This window comes from Pteropus alecto, unplaced genomic scaffold (genome assembly GCF_000325575.1).
Source record: "Pteropus alecto unplaced genomic scaffold, ASM32557v1 scaffold40, whole genome shotgun sequence".
NCBI classification, from domain to species: Eukaryota; Metazoa; Chordata; class Mammalia; order Chiroptera; family Pteropodidae; genus Pteropus; species Pteropus alecto.
Window position 1 is genome coordinate 4608866 of NW_006431919.1, and position 20619 is coordinate 4629484.

The following is a 20619-nucleotide window of genomic DNA, read 5'->3' on the forward strand; positions in this document are numbered from 1 at the left end:
TTTCCTCCTCTCCCCCAACACCGCCAGATCGGCCCCTGCACCGGGCCAAGCTCCTCCCGGAAAGCCCCACAACCTACCCGCTGCTACCCTCACCGCCGCCACAGTCAACGACGAGTCGCTCCTACTGCCCCGGAAGTGCTCATTCAGCGCGGAGGCGGCCTCGCCTGCCCGAGTGCACTTCCGGGTCAAGTCGCTGCTCCTCCCGCAAAGAGCTCGGTGTCGTTCTGGTGAGTGAGGGCTCGGTGGGGGTCGCTGCGAAGGAGATTCTGGGAGTGCCAGGGCTTGGATTCGAGCTAGCGGGTTAGAGTACGACGTAAAGGAAGCTAGGGTATCTGCACTTTTTTTTTGAAGTTCAGGCCTGAGCTGCAGAAGTTCGGCCATCGTACATATACTGAGCACCAGCAACCTTCCAGGCACTACCCTGGGCGCTTGGGACAGACAGACTGGTTTACGAGCCACTGTTGCCCTGCTCTCGAGTAGTTGACATCCTAGTGTACGAGGTCAACCATAAACATGTCAGCAAACACGATTATCTAAGATGGTAGTGGGTACTTAAAAGTAAATTAAACAGGGATAATGTGACTGAACGAAGTGAAGGAGTAAGCCTTATGAAGTTCTAGAGAAGTGCATTGGAGAAGGAATAGCAACTGCAAAGGCCTTCTAGTGGGAACAAGCTTAGCGAGGTCAAGGATAAGAAAAAAAGGCCTCCGTGACTGAAGCAAAAAGAGGAAGATACGGCCAGAGACTTAAACAGATCTGTGAGCCAGGACAGGATTTATTTAGACTTTTATTTAGAAAGCAGTGGAAAACTATTGAAGGTTTATGCAGAGAAGTGACATGCTCTGATGCATGACTTTTAAGTTACTCCTGACCTCTTATCAGCAAGATGCATCTCCAGTTGCCCTTGAGCAGTGTGAATGCATGACACCCAGACTGACAGCCCGGAAGGCATTAGAGACACCCTGATTGTGAAAAACTAAGTCCCAGAGAGGTGAAGAGACTTGGCCTTTCAAGTCTTCCAGCTTCATTTAATGCCTTGAGAGTCATCATTTTAATGTCCATATATATAATTGTCAGTTCCTAAAACCCTTGGGATAGTTTCCTTTGCCTTTCATGGTGGTTTTCCAAATTTAGGAGCATCGATATCACCTGGAAGCTTGTTAAAAATGCCTATTACAAATTAGTAGTTGATAGTTGGGCGCGGGGATGGGGAGCATGGTAGAGGGAATGCAGTTCACATTAATATGATGGCTAAGTGGAGGGCCAGGAGAGGGAGGGAGCAATTGGGATCGCTTTATGAACATTATAGATATCTAACTAATGTACTGTGTACTTGAAACTAAATTAAATAAATACATTTTTTAAAATGCCTATTACAATAAACAAACTGCATAAGTATAAAATAGGTGATTTCCTCTGATTTTTCATAGAATTTGGGGTTCAAGTATGGAATCTCGGTAAGCCATTTAACTGTGTCTTAATTTTATCTGTAAAATACTGCTGATAATTATAGCAAAAGTTCTCTAACTTTTTGGTTTTGGGATCCTTTTACACCTTTGAAACTTATTGAGAACATCAAAAAGTTTCTTCTGTGTAGGTTATATCTATCAATATTTGCCATTTTAGATATTAAAACAACTTTCAAAAAAGTTATTAATTTATTTAAAATGGTAGATTCGTTACATGTTAACATAAGTAGCATTTCTATGAAGAATATTTTCCAATATTATTGGAAACCAAAAATATTATTGAAAAGAATGACATTGTTTCACATTTTTACTAGTCTCTTTAATATCCGGTTTGATAGAAGACAGATTCTCATATCTCCTTCTGCATTCATTCTCTTCTGGTTATCACTTGTCATGTAGCCTCTGGAAAATTGTACCATACTGTGTGAGAATGAGAGTAAAAAGAGCAGATAATGTCCCAGTGTTGTTATTAAAATTGTTTTTAAAAAATCATTTTGAAAAAGTCTCCCAGAGGCCCCAGTACCACACTTTGAGTATTGCTGAATTACAGTATTGTTATGACAGTCAAAAGAAATACGGACTTGATTTGTAAGTCATTAAAACTATGCACATTAAAAATGTGGATGCCTAGGCTTCACCCTTAGTGGTGCCAAATCAGCAAGTCAGAGTGGAGGGAGCCAAGAAATTGTATCTTTAACAAGTAGCACAGATTAATTTGATGTAAGTGGTCTAAGAATTGCAGTGTGAGGAAAACAAATCAAATTCACTCTAGAGAGTTCTGCTCCTTACCCCCCCCCCAAAAAAAAAGCTGTATTCGCACGTCTTCAAATCTCTCCATTAATTCCAGAGCCTGAGACTCTGGAAAATCAGTCAGAAGTTTGTAGCAAGTACCTTTCTACCAAGTTGATGAGTGTCTGAATTCAAAACATTGAATCCAATCCTGTGCTAAGGACTGAGGAGTTTTTTAACTCTGTCATCTGTACGCTTACAGATTTTGGGACAAATAGATAATGTAGAAAGAAAGTGATAAGTCTAACAGTCGAGTACTCAGTGAGCCAGGGGATTGAAAGAGCAAAAGAAATCCGTCTAAAATTAAGAGGGTTGAGGTAAGAGTTTAGGTGAGAAGACTTCTTGAATAAGGTGAAATTTGAGTTGGCTATTGTAAAGCTGATCGAATTTCCACAGGAAGATATTGGTGGGGAGGGATAGGAAGTTTCAAGCAAAAGAAACAACTAGAACCAGAACTTTAAAGTGAAAAGTTACTTGGAGAGACTACAGTAAAACATGTATGGCTAAGTTTCCATGACAGGGAAACAGAAATTATGAGATTTAAGCAAAGAAAGGAATGATAATGATAATTAGCCTCTAGATAAGGAAACTAAGCCCACTAGAGATCATAGCTAAATAGTGACAGAGGTATAACTAAAGACCAGATGTGACTTCTAAATCCATTCATCTCTTCAGCAAGCAATTGTGCATCCAGGTACTGCTGGGGTCAGCCTACTACTTTGTTCTGCCACATAAATCTATTACTGGAGAATTATGGATGCTGGACTAGAATTTGAAGCTTATCTCATGGGCCATGGAAAATCACTAATAGATTTTTAAATCACTGTTTTCTTGGATTTGTGTTTAGGTCCAATGCTGAGAGGAGCAGTGTTTGGGATAACAAAGGGATATAGTTGGGGTTAAGGAGACTCACTTAGAAATTAAAAAAATAGTGTGGTATCCAGGTAAGGTAAAAGGACTATGACCTAGGTGACGGACAAAGGATTTAATTGAAAATCATCTGAGAGGTGAAATAATTATAACAATAGCATGTGTTTATAACATACCCACATTAGTTCACTTCATAAGGTAGCTCACAACTAATGAGGTAGTTACTGTTAATAACCTTATTCAGTAGATGTGAAAACTAGGGCCTTGCAAGCCCACAGTTTCACTTGGGGATAGGATCAGGCATTCTGATTCCAGAACCGATGCACCTAACCAATGAACCATGACAATCCTGTAACTTTGATCTTGCAAAACTGGAAGAATTGTATTGTGTAGCTATCATTCCAGCTGTGTATATGTTGGACAAATAGATCTGAGGGTGAGAGTGAGGAGTTCTGTTTTAGTTTGTCTGAGTTTGAAATACTGGGGGATTTCTCAGACTTTTAAGGAAAAAAAATGGATAAGGAGATCATAAATCTAAGCCTGCTACATCAATGTCTTTGACATTTGCATCCATTAGTTTCAGCAAATGCTTGTGGCAAAAAGGATAAAAGGCATACGTGTAACAAATAATCCTGGGTTTAAAGCAAAGCTCCAATAAATATAGAAGCTCTTTCTTAGTATGCCAGAGAATATGTTGAAGTTTGAGCTGAGTGCCCAAATGCCAGCTATGAGGTGTGTGATGGCTCCAAGATACTATTGGAAACATAGGGGCTATTTTAATAAGAAACTTTTTAGAAAATGGCCCTCAAAATGTTGGTTTCTATTTGAACATTAGTAACCCTTATATGTTACAGATCCCTATAATAATGTTACCATAAGCAGAACAGCTTTATGTTTGTTCTTTGCAAAGGATAGAGGAATGCTAACAATCTGCTGTTCGTTTGCTTTTTCACCCCTTTGCCAATTCAGAATGCCACTTTGACCATTTGTGGGCCAGGAGTAGGGGAACTTCTCTATTTTTCAAGTGTAACTGGGCAGCCAGAGAAGAGTGGATGAGCCATAAATAAAGCCTAGAACACATTTCATTATGGAGAATGAAGCATTAATATCCCAGTATACTTGGAGCAAAAGCCAATACCATCTGGGCATCAGTGCTTTTCCTCCCTCTGAGTTATCCCAGAACTATTTTTGCAAACAGTAGCTTCCTCAGCCAACTTAATATTGAGCCATGAGAACGGAAATCAGCCACATTACTTCCTTATTTATTTCTGTTGAGAGTTGGAACAGAATGAAAATATTTCACAGAAGTTGGCGGGAACCCCAACAAGGCAATCTGTTAGGGATGACAGTTTAGGCACTTTTCTTTCTTTTCTTTTTCTTTCTTTAAAATGATATAGCCAATATTCAGAATGGTTCTGTAGGGTAAAATTATCTACATTTCTGATTATTCATGATCCTGGAAATACTTGCATTTTACTATACCTAAAAGATAAAAAAGGAGTTGGATTAAACTTGAGTATTACACTTTTCTGTTTTTCTTACTCATGTTGAAGCAAGATAATAAAAAATTCTACCAAGTAACTTCATCCACAAGCATAGCATATACCTCTTTACCTGTTTGCAGGAAGATGGCACTTTGATTTTCATTTTTGAACTTTCTCCTTAGCATCTACATGTCAGCTGCTGCATTGAGAATAGTAGGCACAATTTGGGAAGTCCCAAACTTACAAGTGAATTACCTTTCTAAAATTCATGAAGTCTTCCTTTCTCTTTTGTGTTCATAGTACGATTATATTTCTTTTAAGTATTTCTCACACATTCTTGTATATAGTTAGCTGTTTCTACCTCTGCCTTCAGACTAATTTGTAAATCCCTGAGGGTCTGGGTCATATCCTAATTCAACTGAGCATCTCTTGCAGCACCCAGGACTTTATCTTGTGCATGATGAGCCTCTGATTTAGCTGAGCTGTTTTAAAATCATTGCTCCCTAATGAGTAGAATGGTTTTAGTTAATGTAATTTTCATTGTAAGTAGCAGAAACCAATTCACGCAGACTTAAGTAAAAAGAAATTTAGTATGAAGAGATAAGTCAAGGGTATCCTGATCCCAAGGGTGATTTGTTCTGTTCCTATAACCTTGGACACATACTTCTGCCAGTACTTTCTCTCCCAACTGCTCAACAGCCTCTTATCTCCAAGTGGGTTATGTCTCTTAGTAGCTCAGACTAGAAGTTCTTTGTGTTCAGGTTGCCCATGATATGAGTATGACGTGCCCAGAATGAGCCTGTCTTAATCAACTGGACATATAAGGATATTATGAGACCTCGTGCTCCCCTGGCATAAAGTCAGTGTACCAGGGTACTTCTGCCACCTTCGACCTAAGAGCAGTTTAAGAGTGTTCATAATGTCTTTCTAGACCCTGTCTTGTAGGTTTCTCTAAACTTCTAGTAGAGACAAATGGCTGGACCGGAACTGCAGATCTTGACTTCATGGGCAGTTTATGTGCCACACTCTAGTGTATAAGGAGAAGAGGAGATCCATGATGAGGGTTGCCTGGTAGCCATAGCCACAGTTTAGACACTTTTGCTAAACTTAATCTTTTTTCTCCTACTTAGCCTTTTTTCTGTTTCCTTTCTTATATGCACATTTGGTCTTTTGTGGTTTTAATCGTGAATAAATTTGAATAAGATTGAATAAAGATGTTTATTTCTTTAGGGCAAAAAAAAAGAAAAAAAAGAACAAACAAACAAAACAGTCATATTGGAGCCAGGAAGTAGAATTATATCAGGAGCTGGAGTAGCATTTATGAGCTTTTCTCTTCCCCTCTGCTCCTCTCTTACCATTCTCTTTCTCTTCTCCATTCTTGTTGTCCTTTCTCTCTGCTTCTCTTTGTATGTGGCCCAAACCTGACTGCCTCAGCCCCCTATACTCCTTCTCTTCCTCAAAGAGCCCTAACCCACAGTGTCGTAATTCCAAAATTCAAGAACAAAGATTCTAATTAGTTTAGTCAGCCGGAAGGTTGTCTTCCTCCTGGACCTGAGAAGGCAGGGCTCAAAAAAGGGAAACAGACTAGGTAGATCACAGTAAATGTTCTCTACCACAAACTCAAGACACTTCAAAGCAATGTAACATACCATGGCTGGGGTCCAACCTTAGTTTACTATGCCTGTTTGTTTGATCCGTATTATTGCAAAATATTTACTCGCAATGAAAAGAAAAATATGAAATTTAAAATTAAAGATTGAAATTACATAATGGAATGCTCCCTCTTTTCCCAAGGTTTTTAAATAGTTGCAGAGTATCCTGAGTAAAAGTATTTTATTTATCTCAAATAATGATTTTGCTATAATGAGTAGAATTTAGCACAATACCTGAAAGGACCATTGACAATAATAATAACCAGAGCTTACTCAGTTACTATTGCCAGACTCTCCATTTTATACATGCTCTTTCATTCAGACCTAGCAATAGTCCTGTGAGAATAGATACTATCGTTTTCCCTATTTTGAAGGTAAGGTAACTGAGACACAGAGAGATTAATTCATTAACAAAAGTTGCAAGGTTGAGTAAAAGCAGAGCCAGGATTAGAGTCCAGAAAATCTGGCTCCAGAGTCCGTACCCTGAACCGCACTGCTACCCTGCCTCTGTCAGAGACCTGCAATTACGATGTCCCAGAGTAATCTTAATCCAGAATGGAATGCGAGTGAGTGAGCTCGCGTATTGAACTGTTCATGCTGAAGCACCATTAGACAGGGCTGTTGTAGAGGTAATGAGGAAGTGTACTAGTGATCTCTGAAGTAATGAAGCATATTAATGATCTCTGGATGCCAGTGCATGGACCTTCTGCCTCAGAATCACTCAGGGAGCTAATTAAAAACCATAAGTTCCAAGGCCCAAACTTGGAGGTTCTTATTCAGTAGGTCTGGAGTGGGAAAAAGTAACTTATATTTTTAATAAGCTCTCTAGACGATTGTGATATTCAATCTTGTTTGGAAACTCTGGACTTGGTAAACTTTTATTCCCACCATTATCTTCTAGGACAACATGAATTTGGGAGTTGGTTCAAGGAATTCTTTCGGACGTTATGCCTTTAAGTACTTTTGAGATTGTTAGCATTGGCTCTTTTTGTCAGAGAATATAAGCACTAGTAAATGCATGTCAGTTTGAATAATTATGGTCCCTGTCGCATAACATTCTTTAATTTACAAAGATCCATCACATGAAGTATAGCAATAAAAAATATAGTCCCTGTGTTTGCAGAGCTCATAGGTGAGATGGGGTAGACTGCCTAGCAGTACAGAGCAGCATGTACTAGAGCTCAGTGAGTAGTGTAACAACAAGGGCTACCGGGAGTCAGAGAAGAGCCATCCTGCATCCAGATATATGCTGGACCCATGCGGGAGGAAGAGTCAGCCCTTGAGAGGAGGCTCAAGGAGGCTGCATGAAGAAGGAATTCTACACAGCAGTGACAGTGCCAGGACACCATTTGCTCCACAGTCCTCTCATGTGGAGGCTGTTCATTCCCCCAAACCTTCTGCGTCTCAGAGCAGGGAAAGTGAATCCATTTCTTCTGTTTCCTTCCAGTGTCTCCTACCCTAACTGCCTTGATCCCAGAGGGGGCATCACTGTCCCCACAGGTGATCTACCTCACTCTTGAGCCTTTAAGTTCTTTAGCCTCTTCATCTTGGATGAGTATCTTCTTCACTCACTTCAGCCTCTCACTCCATTTCACAAAGTCCACCTTCAGTTTTGCTGTTGGCCCAGACTACTGTGCTCTCCTCCAGAATCAAGAAACTGTCTCTGTGCTCTCTGGCCCCCACTTCTCATTAGAAGTTATAGCTCTTTTCCCTGAACACTTTGTAATCAGTGATTCCTCTGCTTTTTCCCCGACCCCTGTCACTTTACCTAAAACACTTCTCTTCCATTCTCAAATCCTGTTTATCCCTCAGGTCCTATTGCACATCCCACTTTCTCACAAGACTTCCCACGTTGGGTGCTCCTGTAGCATCCTGTACTTTCCCTTAGGTAGCATCTAGCGTATTTTGTTTGTAGTACAGTAGGTTGTCACATAGTAGGTGCTCAATAAATACTGCTGAATCGATGAAAATGTATACCTCTAGTCTAAAGTAGTGGTTCTAAACTCAGTGGTGGGCAAGGGTGGGGAGGAAAGGAATGACTGGATAAGAAATGCAGTGGTATTAGAATAAAGTGGAGCTGTCTGGTGAGGGGTATTTGTTTTGTTTTTGTTCGTTGTTTTTTCTACAAAGAGAGCAGTCCTCCAGCTCAGAGCCTTTCATAGAAGGCAATATCTCTGAGAGTTAATAACATTACTTTGTTTTCATTGTGTTTATGTGTACAGTTACTTTTATCCACAGATATGATACAGTCTTTCCTTCTAAAATGTATATAAGTAAAATAGTGAGTTGATTTAAACAAAAAGCATAAATAATAATAACTTAGTACATGGGTATAGCAAAAAAAATTATGAAGGTAGAAAGAATGAATGAAATTTGGAAAATGCTGACTTGGATAAAGAGTTCTTTATCAGAGTTCTAGGGAACACCTGAGCCCAAGTGCTTTGTTTCTTTTAGTGTCATTTCAGTGGGATTGTGGGAGGAAAAATGGAAATAAGCATGTAGTCAGTTATTATGTATTACGAAGTCTGAAGTTCTTTGTTTCACTCTAAATGGTCCATCCTTAAATTTGAAAGATAGAAAATTATTGTCATCATTCTACCATCTTTTCAAGGGCTAATGAAAATTAAGCGACATTTTTAGTTTATTGTAATTCAGACTTTGAGGAGTTTAATGGCACAATACAATGTTCCAATGCTTTTTATGTTATGTGATCAAGAAGCCTTCATGTAAGTATAAAGGGGAGTAAATATTATTTCCAAAACTAATTATTTTGGGCCCTTAAGAGACATAAAGCTAAGTGTTTCATCCCATAGTTTATAGAAATGAAAGTTGAAATTTTTCTTTGAGAGTCAATGACTTCAAAAGAGGAATCAAATTACTGGAAGATGATCATAATCACATAGACTCTTAGACCGAGATATCATTTTGTTTTTTATTCAAGATATTTTACTTTTCTTGTAAATTTGTCTGGTAATCTTTCCCTGTAGCTTTTATTTACATTTTTACCAACTAGACATTTAAGATGTCAGTTCCTCCCTCTACTAATTTTATAGACTTTAAGCTAGAAATTTAGTATTCTAAAAACTGTTAAATGTACTTTATTTTGTCTCTTGATGGTGAAGAAACTATTAAAGGAAAGTCATTCTGTCTAACATTCTTGATCAAGAAGGAAGTTTATAGCCTCAGAAGTCAGTATATGTATATTTCTGTGTAGGCAGTAGTACAGTTTTCTTTCTAATATTAAAGGAAAAGAACTACCTCAACTGTCTCTACATTACTTATATCTAATATAGCTGTGTTCTTGAACTACTCAAATTTTGAGTTTCATGGTTATGATTATGATGTACCTGTTGATTTACATTAGTGATATAACAACAGATGGTAATGGTGCAGATTGAAATAAGAGATCATTAGGCTAAATATTTTAGCCTCATTGGCTCCCTGTTGCATAGAATTTGTCAGAGTGAAATGAAATCATAGAATTTCAGAACTAAAAGAGTCCTTAAAATTTGTCTACTCTAGTCCCTCATTTGACAGATGAGAAAACAAGTACAGCTAGTTAATAGCAAACCTGGGATCAGAATCTAGGTCTGCCATTTCCCAGTTCATTGCCCTTTATACCATCTCTGTGTGGATTTTTAGGTGGTGTTCTATTTCACTCCCTGATATTGGCACCAGTTATTCTAGTCAATTTTACATCTCTTCATTTCTAGAACATAGAGTTTCACCCTATTATGAATCTTTGTTGGTTAAACTTTATATCTGGCTTGCTTTTAGGTTGGTCTTCACTCGCATCTTTTAATCCTGAAGACTTCAAAATATACTTGGATCTACCACTTTTTTGGAAAACTTTAATACCAAGCAATAAATTACCTCCTGCACTCTTGTTATAGTATAGAAGCTTTTGAATTCTCCAAACTAAACAATATTCCATTTTCCATGAAGCCACATTCTTGTTTATTCACTTTAGTGATGAGTGTTATTATGCCGGCTGCTTTTGTTTTGGAAGATGTAGGCTTCAACCAAATAGACCCACTAGAAGCAAATCATAGTTCCTTCAATGCATCGTTTCCCCCAAGCTTTGAACTCTCAGCAGGCTCCCACTCAGGTGATGATGTCATCATAGCCAAAGAGGGAGCTAGTGTTTCAATCGAGTGTCTTCTCACAGTCGACCGCTATGAAGATGTCCATTGGTACAACTCAAAAGGACAGCAACTGGATGACAGAGGCAGAGGTAACTATGCCAGGGTATAATGAATGTGAATCAAGATTATTCATTTCCTGTTACTTCTCTCTTCTTGGTTTTGTAGCATATTCAAAAAGAAATCTCAAAGGTGAGGTACCAGAATAAATAGTTAAAACTTTTGAAAGGCCTGGAGTATATTACCTATCAAAAAAAAAGCTGAATGGTTATAATTAGTTAACCAGAAAAAGAAAAAGTAAGGAATAGTTATAAATTTAAAAGATGTTAATATGATGACAGTGAGCTATTTGCTTTCCTCTTAGCGAATTGGTTTCCTTTATCATGGAAAGTGGACTACATCAGGACTGCTGCATACAGCTCTACAAGCTATGCACTGCGTAACTCCAAGGGCACCATTCACCTAGACTATAATATGGATAGTACAGTATGGTGGCCCTGCGTGAATACAGCAAGAAGGATTTTAGCTAGACTTAAATAAATTTGTCATAAATTTTAAAATGTTTGCTCAGAAATTAGTTACTGAAAATGTTAGAGGAAATCCAGGGTGTATTTTTAAATGATTCTAGATTTGTGCTTAAAACTTTTAAGTCTCTCTGAGAATTAGAAGGGCACTGAGAAGGAGCTCTGAAAGCCTTTCCAGCACTTTTTTTTTTTTTTCTATTCTATACCTTAATTTACTGGAAACAGAATTTCTCTTGTATTTTGGTCTCTCAGTCTTAAAAATTGCACAGACATCATAGTAATGTAACCAAGGTCTATTTTTTGACAGGTTTTTATTTGATTTTGCTGTTTGTGAACCTGTGAACACATTTTAAATCAGGATACTATTTACTGAACTAGTGTGCCATTAGAGTTTTTGGAAGACTACTTGTGTTAAAGTACCTAAGAAAGAAATCACCAGGAAAAATCAATGAAATAAAGATTAAATTCTGGGATCTCACAAGCTGTACTTTCAGAGGAGCCCCCCTATTTTTTTTTTTTTTGCTAGAAAAATAGTCTAATCTCTTGGAATATAAAGGATATTTGGTTATTCATATTAGAGTGGAAAACAGAAAAGGAGACAGGTGGTGTTTCCTTCTAAGATGTATGCTAAACATTTTAACCTACAAATTGAGTAACTGGCCACCAAGGGATTGAAGAGTTTGAAGAGATCGAAGGGTTAGAACAGTGTATTTTTAATTAGCTTCTTAAGAATATAGACCTATTAAATCAGAATCTCTAGATTGGTTCCCAAAATGTGTATTTTGACTATGTTTTGAGGCTTCACATTTGGACCCACTGTACAAAACTCTTACCTCCACTGGGCTGTAAGATCCTGACCAAACACATCTGAGATTTGAATTATTCAATTGATGTGATCATAATGTAAACAAAGCTTAAGTTGAGACCAGCGATTTGGAACAGCAATTTTATTTTCCTATTTTGCTTTTACTTTGAAAACCACTGACATCTACTATTGATGCTTTCAGCACAGTTATGGAAAATTGTATTAAATTTTATGAATCTCAAGTGAGACCAGTTTAAAGAGCATGTCAGTCTAGTATAAGGTTCATAAATCTTGAGCTATTATCAGCAAGTGAGCTAGAGAGTTTAGATTGCGGTCATAACATAGTGGTTGATAAATGGAATCTATATAGTTCATCATACCTTGGATTCATAGGGAATCTTTTTCATAGATCCAGGTTCATAGGGCAGACACTTATGGAATAATGACTATATTTATAGTTATGTATTTTCCTCCTCTTTATACATTGGTGAAGCAATGACTCCTAGATATAACCGTAGAATTTAGATAAATTTTGATGATGATAAAAATGGGCAGAGTCCAGAGCGCTTACTGATTTATGTGCCACTAAAATAATCTAGAACCATAGAATCCCAGGGATGAAAGAGATCTTGAGGATTAGGCATTCGGGTAGTGCTTAACAGTCAGCCATCCTCTTCTGGAACACTATCTCTAGGTATTGAGAACTCACACCTACCTATACCTTCAGTTAGCCCATTCATCCCATCTTTGAATGGCTGTCATAGTTAAAGCACAGAGTATACTGAGAATTTACCATAAACATGAGAATTCTGCAGGCAGAGCCAGGATATTAAAGGATGTTGAATCAAGGTGGGTGGTCAGTATGCTCTGCTTTTCATACTCTTCTATACTTTTGTATAAGTGTTCCCGGAATGAAGATACCTTCATGTATGGGAAAGAAGTGGCATGTTTTAGGTTAAAAACAGAAGCCTAGGTATCTTAAAGGCAGTTTTATTTTCTATACCCAGCTATTCATTTACCCTGACTCTGGAGACATATCTTTTGGCTTGTGCTTCAGTTACTCTTGCCAAAAGTCAAAATACCATCATCTATAAACCTTTTCTAGCAACACAAATTAACATGTGCAAGGAAGGCATGTCAGATTAGCCAGTTAGTAATTAAGCAAATTAATTAAATTGGTAGAGCTTTTTAAAAAAGAACTTTAGTCTCTTGTTATATAAGTTTATTATCAAAAAGTAAGCATAGTTAAATTAAAAAAAAAAAAGAAAGAAAACTATTACTTACAACCCATCACCCCAGAAATGGCCATTGTTTTACATATCTGTTTTATATTTTTATTTGTTTTATATTCTTCTAATGTGTGAAAATGTGTAGGTAGAGATTGTGGTGTTGACACACATACAGACATACCTCATTTATTGGCACTTTGCTTTATTGCACTCCACAAATGTTGCACTTTTTTTTTCCCCATAAATTAAAGGAAAGACCCTCCACCAGCAAAAAAGGTCATAACTTGTGTTATTGCGATACTCGCTTTACTGAGGTGGTCTGGAACCAAGCCCACAATATCTCTGAGGTATGCCTGTGTACATATAAACATTTTTTTTTTAAGATTAGTCATTTAACATTATAGAGACATACCTGTCTCCCTGAAAGTCTTGCTACATTTAGCAGTGAAGAGGTAGCTATGATAATCATTACTGTCTGGAAGGAAGATCTTGATTCACTTCCTAAATTTGCGATACTTTTACTGAGGTGGTCTGGAACCAAGCCCACAATATCTCTGAGGTATGCCTGTGTACATATAAACATTTTTTTTTTTAAGATTAGTCATTTAACATTATAGAGACATACCTGTCTCCCTGAAAGTCTTGCTACATTTAGCAGTGAAGAGGTAGCTATGATAATCATTACTGTCTGGAAGGAAGATCTTGATTCACTTCCTAAATTTCAGGCTGTTTAAATTCTGACTCTGGACATAGCAGTCGGCCCTTTCTTACATGATTTGAACAAATAGCAGAATCTAATGGATGAGTTGAGTTAAAGTAAGGTCATGAAGAAGTGGAATATTGATACAGCAGTTGGCATATTTAGTAATAATGTTCTTTATGCTGTAATTTTTTGTTTCTGTTGGGTTATCAGGTGGAAAATGGTTGGTTTCTGATAACTTCCTGAATATCACCAACGTAGCCTTTGATGACCGTGGGCTTTATACATGTTTCGTCACCTCTCCAACTCGTGCCTCCTATTCTGTCACCTTGCGCGTTATCTTCACCTCAGGAGACATGAGTGTCTACTACATGATTGTTTGCCTGATTGCTTTTACTATCACTCTCATCTTGAATGTCACGCGGCTGTGCATGATGAGCAGCCATCTTCGTAAGACCGAGAAGGCTATCAATGAATTCTTCAGAACTGAAGGGGCCGAGAAACTTCAGAAGGCCTTTGAAATTGCAAAACGCATCCCCATTATCACCTCCGCCAAGACTCTGGAACTTGCCAAAGTCACACAATTTAAAACCATGGAATTTGCTCGTTACATTGAAGAACTGGCAAGAAGCGTCCCTCTTCCACCCCTTATTCTAAACTGCAGAGCCTTCGTTGAAGAGATGTTTGAGGCTGTGCGAATGGATGACCCTGATGACATGGGAGAAAGAATTAAAGAAAGACCTGCTTTGAATGCTCAAGATGGCATCTATGTCATTAACCCAGAGATGGGGCGGAGTAATTCCCCAGGAGGAGATTCAGATGATGGTTCTCTGAATGAACAAGGCCAGGAAATAGCAGTTCAGGTTTCTGTCCACCTTCAGTCAGAGACCAAAAGTATTGGTACAGATTCTCAAGACAGCAGTCATTTCAGCACTCCTGACGATATGAGATCTATTGAGTCAAACTCGAGCTATAAAGATGGGGCATTTGAAAACTGCCAGCTGTGAGATATTCCAGTACCTACTAAAACTGGTCTCAGAAAAGGAACCTGTGTCATGTAGGAAATAACATTTTTCAGATGATGACTGGGATTTTCCCCTAAATATTAAGCACATCAGAATTATTGCCAAAATCTTTAAAAATGCAGCATTTTTTCCTATCTGATACTTCTGTCATATTCCTCGAGCTCGATTAAATGATACACATTAAGACTTAAGGGAACCTGGAAGATGAACGTAATGAGAATGTGCCGCACTAAGAGTCCCACAGCTTCTCCTTCCGGTCATGGCTCTTCCATGAGCTGGGACTGACACTTATCCTGAGGCCCCAGTTTTCCCAACAATGAGATGAGGGATTTGCATTAAATGATATATAAAGTTGTTTCTAGCTTTATAACTTTTTACCTGTCACCTTTAAGCCACCAAGATCTTCAGCACATCGCTAAGCCCTTCCTTAGACTTTTAGTTCCTTTTTTATGGAAAGGACAAAGCTGAGACTTTATTCTGTGGTTTATATTTTTACACCAGTGCCATAATGTTTAAAGATGTTGTTTTTCAGACTTTTAGCCTTGTGGAGTATATAATTGTATGTGCTAGGTTAAATCTTTTCAGCGTAGTCCATGTCTATATTGTATCAGGAAGCTAACTGCTCATTAGTAAACTACTTTCCATGATTACACTGGTCCTTTGGGGGGATATATCATGTCTTTTTAACTTACTGAGGTGTCATTTAGTTCATTGAGCTGGCAGTGATTTCTCAATTGATCTTCAAAAGTGAGCAATTTGTTCCTAAGGAATAATGTCTTCAATGCTTTTAGAATAAGAAACAATGTCAAATCATCTGTCTCTGGTAAATCATGGATTTTGACATTTCTGTTAATAGACTTTCTCAGGCCTTCTCTTTTTAAAAGTACTGGACTCTATAAGAGGGTTCTGTGTTTGGGATTCCGTTCCTGGGGAAAACCCAGAGATGGATTCCTCTTTAGACCTCTGTCAACCCTCTTGCCCTCTGTGGTCTTTTAAATACGGTGCTAAGGGTTGCATGCATCCTTAAATTATTTGTTTATATTTTAATGTTTGTTGTTGAAGTTTTTATTTTTGTGTACTTCAGATATAAACTTCTGAGCTAGGGCTGCTTTTTTGGCCTTTTTCAAAAGCACTAACCTGAAATAAGATTAGATAATAGTGTGTAGTTCGTGTTACTCTATGAAGTATATTAAATAAAGATAGATATATAGATAAATATACAAACACATACATACAAATGATCTAGCCATAAGGAGGGAGACAAATTATGGATGATGCTACCTGATTCAACTGTGTATAATAAACACTTAAGACTGTATTTCTTGCCTGGCTGAGATCTGATATAATGGAATTGTAAATACTCTTCAGAATAATTTCTTCAGCTACAGGAAGCTTGGTGTCATATAATTTTAAGAACTTGGCAGTGGAGCTCCATTTGGTACTTCACATTTCTTCATTTGGCTTCTGATTATTGAAGCATTACTTGAACTAGCGGGTCCTTAGGGAAATGTTCAGAGGAGGTTTAATCAGGATTTTAATTTAAGGTTTAAAATGGAGGAAGGTAAGAAATTTAAAGTATGACCAAATAGAACTCTTGCTTCTCTTTGTCCAGGCTTATCAGAAATAATATATCTGCTCTGGATAACATGAATGAATCAATGTGCAGTTTTATCAGATGGCATTACAGATAAAAATGATAATGCTGCCTTTTCTGTCTCTCAGGCTGTTTCCATGGAAACCTCCAGAGCCAAATAAAAGCTACCAATCATTTAGCCAAAGCTTGCCTTGGCTCATAGACCTGTATTTCTTTAAGGAAAACTGTTTTCATACATTCGGTTATGAGAGCAAGGGCTCTTAAACATACCCTAGATTATAGAACACTTTTTCCCTTCTCAGAATGTTTTTCTTGAAAAATTAAAACTTCTCAAAATCCCTTGTCTGAGCTCTGTCCCCTGAACATTCCTCAGATCTTCAGATAATACCTCTAACCCTATCCTAATATAGCATCTCTGGGGTCATTTCTTAGAGTGTAGCTTGTCACATTAAAGAGAATGGATTTTTCCCCAACATATTCTCATAATGGACATGAGTGTTTAAAACCCTAAGGTAGTCATATTTAATGATCGAAGTCATGGGAAACAGAACTTTGGAAAAATGTAGGAAATATTGAAAAAAACTATTAACGTTTACATAATACTGTATAATAAGTATAGACTAGGCTACTCAAGTATATTCTGGATGAATTATTTTAGAAACATAATGATGACTTAATTTCGTGGCCAGAGTAACTGGATTATTTTGAATATTTCAGATTATGGTGCCATCAATAAGGAATTAAAGTAGGCAAAATTTAATCAGAGTTGGTATTACTTACTAAAGCTAGTTTTCAAGAGGAAGAAAATCGTACCTGCTAGTATTTTCTGTAATCACATACTCTTCATATATTATTAATAGTCTCATGTTATCTTTTTGTAAAATCTACCCTTTTGAGCTTAAACTACAATCTAAAAGTCTTTTGATAGTAACTGTGGTATAATTATCATTTTGTGTCATTAGATTTTATAGTTAGTGAAAATGCCTTTATTGAACAAGATGTATTTGAAGTAGTTATCTCATTTATAAATTTTTCCTTGTATTTAATGAACCTTATTGTCTTTATGAAATAGTGGCTTTGTGAAATGAATTTACCAAAAATAGACATGTAAACATTTTTATAGATTTTTTACCAGTTGAAACAAGACAGACAGGCATTTTTTGAGCTGGTACCCAACTTGAGTTTATAGGTAGTTTGATAAATCTGTTCTCAAAACTGCATCTGTTATGATAGTTTAATTCTTGAGTCTGGCCCAGTGAGCATTTGTATTTCCTGCCAACTACATACATACATACATACATACATATACACACACACATACACATACATACATGTGTAGATACATATATATAATCTTTGGAGTCGCTGACCTGGGATGGTTGTGAGAAGGCTCCTAGCTTCTTTGCCTCACTTAACACACATGTTAAATTCAAAGCACATTGCTTTTCTTCCACTCCTCCAGCCTCAGTGAAGCCCTTGGTCCAGTCCTTTCCACACCCTGCATGTCGTCTCACCCTAGATCAGAATTTGTCTCCTGTGTCCTGGAGTGGCATGAAAGCACGGCATGCTTGTTTTCCAGAGTCCAACCAATCATGGGTGCTAGCCTTATCTCTACATACCAGCAGTTCTAACACAAGTATATCTTATTTCTTGAGTCACCAGTGAGAGAGCACAATCTTTTCTCATCTAGGCCAGTAATGTTGTTCTCAATGCATTTCATAAAAGTAAATGAGTATTATTATTTGCTTTGGTTCAGATGATGTTTAAATGGTCACCATTTTCATGAATACGTACATTATAATTTTGTCCTTTTTTAAAAAAATCCTTGACTGTAATATATTAAATGTTCAATGGAGTATATTTCATTTGCCTGCAATCTTCTATAGAGTGTATATTCATTTTTGTGTGTGATGGAATTTGATGTTAATGGTTTTAAGTAGGAGTAAATTTGGATTTAACTTGGATACCACCATGGCTACCCATTTCAATTTTGCAAATATTTACTAAGCTTTTATGTTTTCAGTACTGTTGGCCTTACATGGGTGTCCTGCCCACAGTTACCATGAGGATAGAGTTACCAGGTCATCCTTACTGGGCCCAAATGCATCTGTTTCCCTCTTCTGAAGAAAGACATTCCTGGCAAAGGCAAGCGCTTGAGCAAAGGCCTGCAGATAAGAGCGTTTAGCACATGTTTTGGAGAACATATGAATAGCACGTAAAGTTTATGACGAGATTTGGCAGGTGGGAAGGCTGTCTCCGGTAGAAGCAAACAACTGCAGTCACATGGGAGTGAAGGGTGCTGATGGAAAAGCACAGGATCTCAGAAGACCGGCAAAGAGAACAGGTGGAGGTGCCGGTCACTGCTTCAGTGCCACAGACTCATTAGAATGAAGATCTAGCCTCTGCTTCCATATGGCAAAAAAATCACTAGACATGGAGTTCTGATTCCACCACTAGCCATGTAATCATGGGACTTGGCCTCTCTGGACTTCATTAAAATGGAATTGATAGCACCTACTTCACAAAATTAACATGAGGATTAAATATAGCTTTGCTCCAGGAGTCCCTGAGAGAAGGATTCATGTGCAGGAAGTCTATCTGGAAGGCGATCCCAGGAAGGCAGGGGGGTGGGGAAGCGAGACGGAAAAAAGAAAAGCCGATACAGGTGCGCCAGTGAGTGGGTCACTGCTTTGGGCAACTGGTGTTCATTCCTACTGGGAACCTCAGGGATCTCTGCCTACCCCAGTGTATGTAGTTCATTCCTCAAAGTTGTTCCGCCTGAAGGCCAAGGAGCTGGGTTATTCACATACCAATTCCCATTTGTCATTGAGGGCCACTCCCAAGATCACTAACTCTGGCACTTCAAACCTGCCATACATGGGCTAAACATGATCCTGTAGCCAGCAAAAACCTTCAGGTACAGAATCACAGGAGCTTTTGTGGGAAGCCTGTGGTGAATATAGGAATGGTGAGTGTGACAGGGTTTTATGGGCAGAGCACTGATAGCACCTGCTACACAAGGCAACAACTTCACTTCCAGCATCTTGTCTGTATTCCAGGCAAGAAGGGTAGAAGGTCAAAGGACAAAAGACACTTAGCAGCTGAGTCTATACCTTTTTATCAAGAAGGCCATAGCTTTCCCAAAGCCTCACCCAGCTACTGCTGCTCAGCTGCTAGAACTAAGTTACATGGCTACCTGCTATAGCTGTAAGAAAGCCTGGGGAGATGAGTATGTGTATTTTTAACTGGACACATTGCCTTAAAGGGTTCTATTAAGAAAGGAGGGAAGAATGGAAATTGTAAACAACTAGTAATATGTGACAAGGTCATCTTCACATAAATTACAGGAGCAAAATGTGCTTCCGTAGTAGAGAAAATTGCAAACCATTTTCCTCAAAGGAAGAATCTGAATAAATAAATCTTAGGCTAAATCTTCAAGTCGTCACTTATACTGTTTCCAATACATGTGTCTCAAACATCAGACAAGTTATGAGAGTCTCCTGGGGCATAATTGGCTTATTGTAGCCTATTTATTCATTAACCTGTTTACTGACCTCTTGCTAAGAACAAGCAATGACAGAGTTCCTAGAGGAGAGCAAGGCTGGCCTATTGGAGAAATAGAAGAAACAAGCCTGTGGCTGGTGAAGGAAGATAGTCAGAAGCAGGCCGGGGCCAGAAGTGCAGTTAAAAGATTTCAAAGCTCTTTTTGGCTGGCCCCAGAAATTCATTTCTTAGAAGAAATACTAGGAGTGCCTAATCTGGAAGAAGAGATTTACATATTAAGGGAAGAAAGTTTGATCATTCAGATAATGCTATTTGTTTTCTCCTGCAGTCGCCTGCAGCAAAAAAAAAAAAAAAACCCAAAAACAATTGTGCTAAGTTTCTTTAAGGAATTAAACTCCTTCAGAGCCCCTTAAATTCCAATTATGTTCTTGAGTTTTTATGTTTTTGCTGGAACCTATTGATTAGGAAATATATATGTAAATATACATATGTCGCTCCATCTGCCTAGAAGATCCGTGGCTGCTGGCAGAGTGCTTATTCATACTTTTTGACAGTTGGGAACACTCTGCTTTGCCTCCTGCTCAGCTGTGCAAAAGGGAGGACTCAAGTGTCCTAAGTGATGATAAATTAGCCTTCAAGGGACCTCTTTCCCAATAGAAGAGCCACCCTCTGGGAAATTTTTCCTAAGCAGAGGAGGAGTTTATCAGGAGTAACTCCCTTTGGGAGATAGCTTTGCTATGTGAATTTCTTTGCTCTTTCAGAAATGTTTGGCAAACAGTTGGACCTTGTTGGAGGCTATTCCACTTAAGCCCTTTGGCCTCCTTGAATACCT

General features: G+C 38.1%; 2 protein-coding genes across 2 annotated transcripts in view; one reads left to right on the plus strand and one right to left on the minus strand.

Moving 5' to 3' along the window:
• Window positions 1–184, minus strand: part of FAM114A2 (family with sequence similarity 114 member A2) — a 30302-nt gene extending 30118 nt beyond the window's left edge. Inside the window, exon 1 of the mRNA XM_025043056.1 lies at window positions 78–184. The gene's annotated coding sequence lies outside the window, so the exon portion shown is untranslated. The remainder of the gene's footprint in view (window positions 1–77) is intronic.
• MFAP3 (microfibril associated protein 3) lies at window positions 175–20169 on the plus strand. Its single transcript, XM_006906442.3, has 3 exons — window positions 175–227; window positions 10042–10498; window positions 13878–20169. Exons 2-3 carry the CDS (start codon window positions 10204–10206, stop codon window positions 14669–14671), a joined length of 1089 nt encoding a protein of 362 aa, XP_006906504.1. The 5' UTR covers window positions 175–227; window positions 10042–10203; the 3' UTR covers window positions 14672–20169.
• Window positions 20170–20619: the final 450 nt, after the last annotated feature.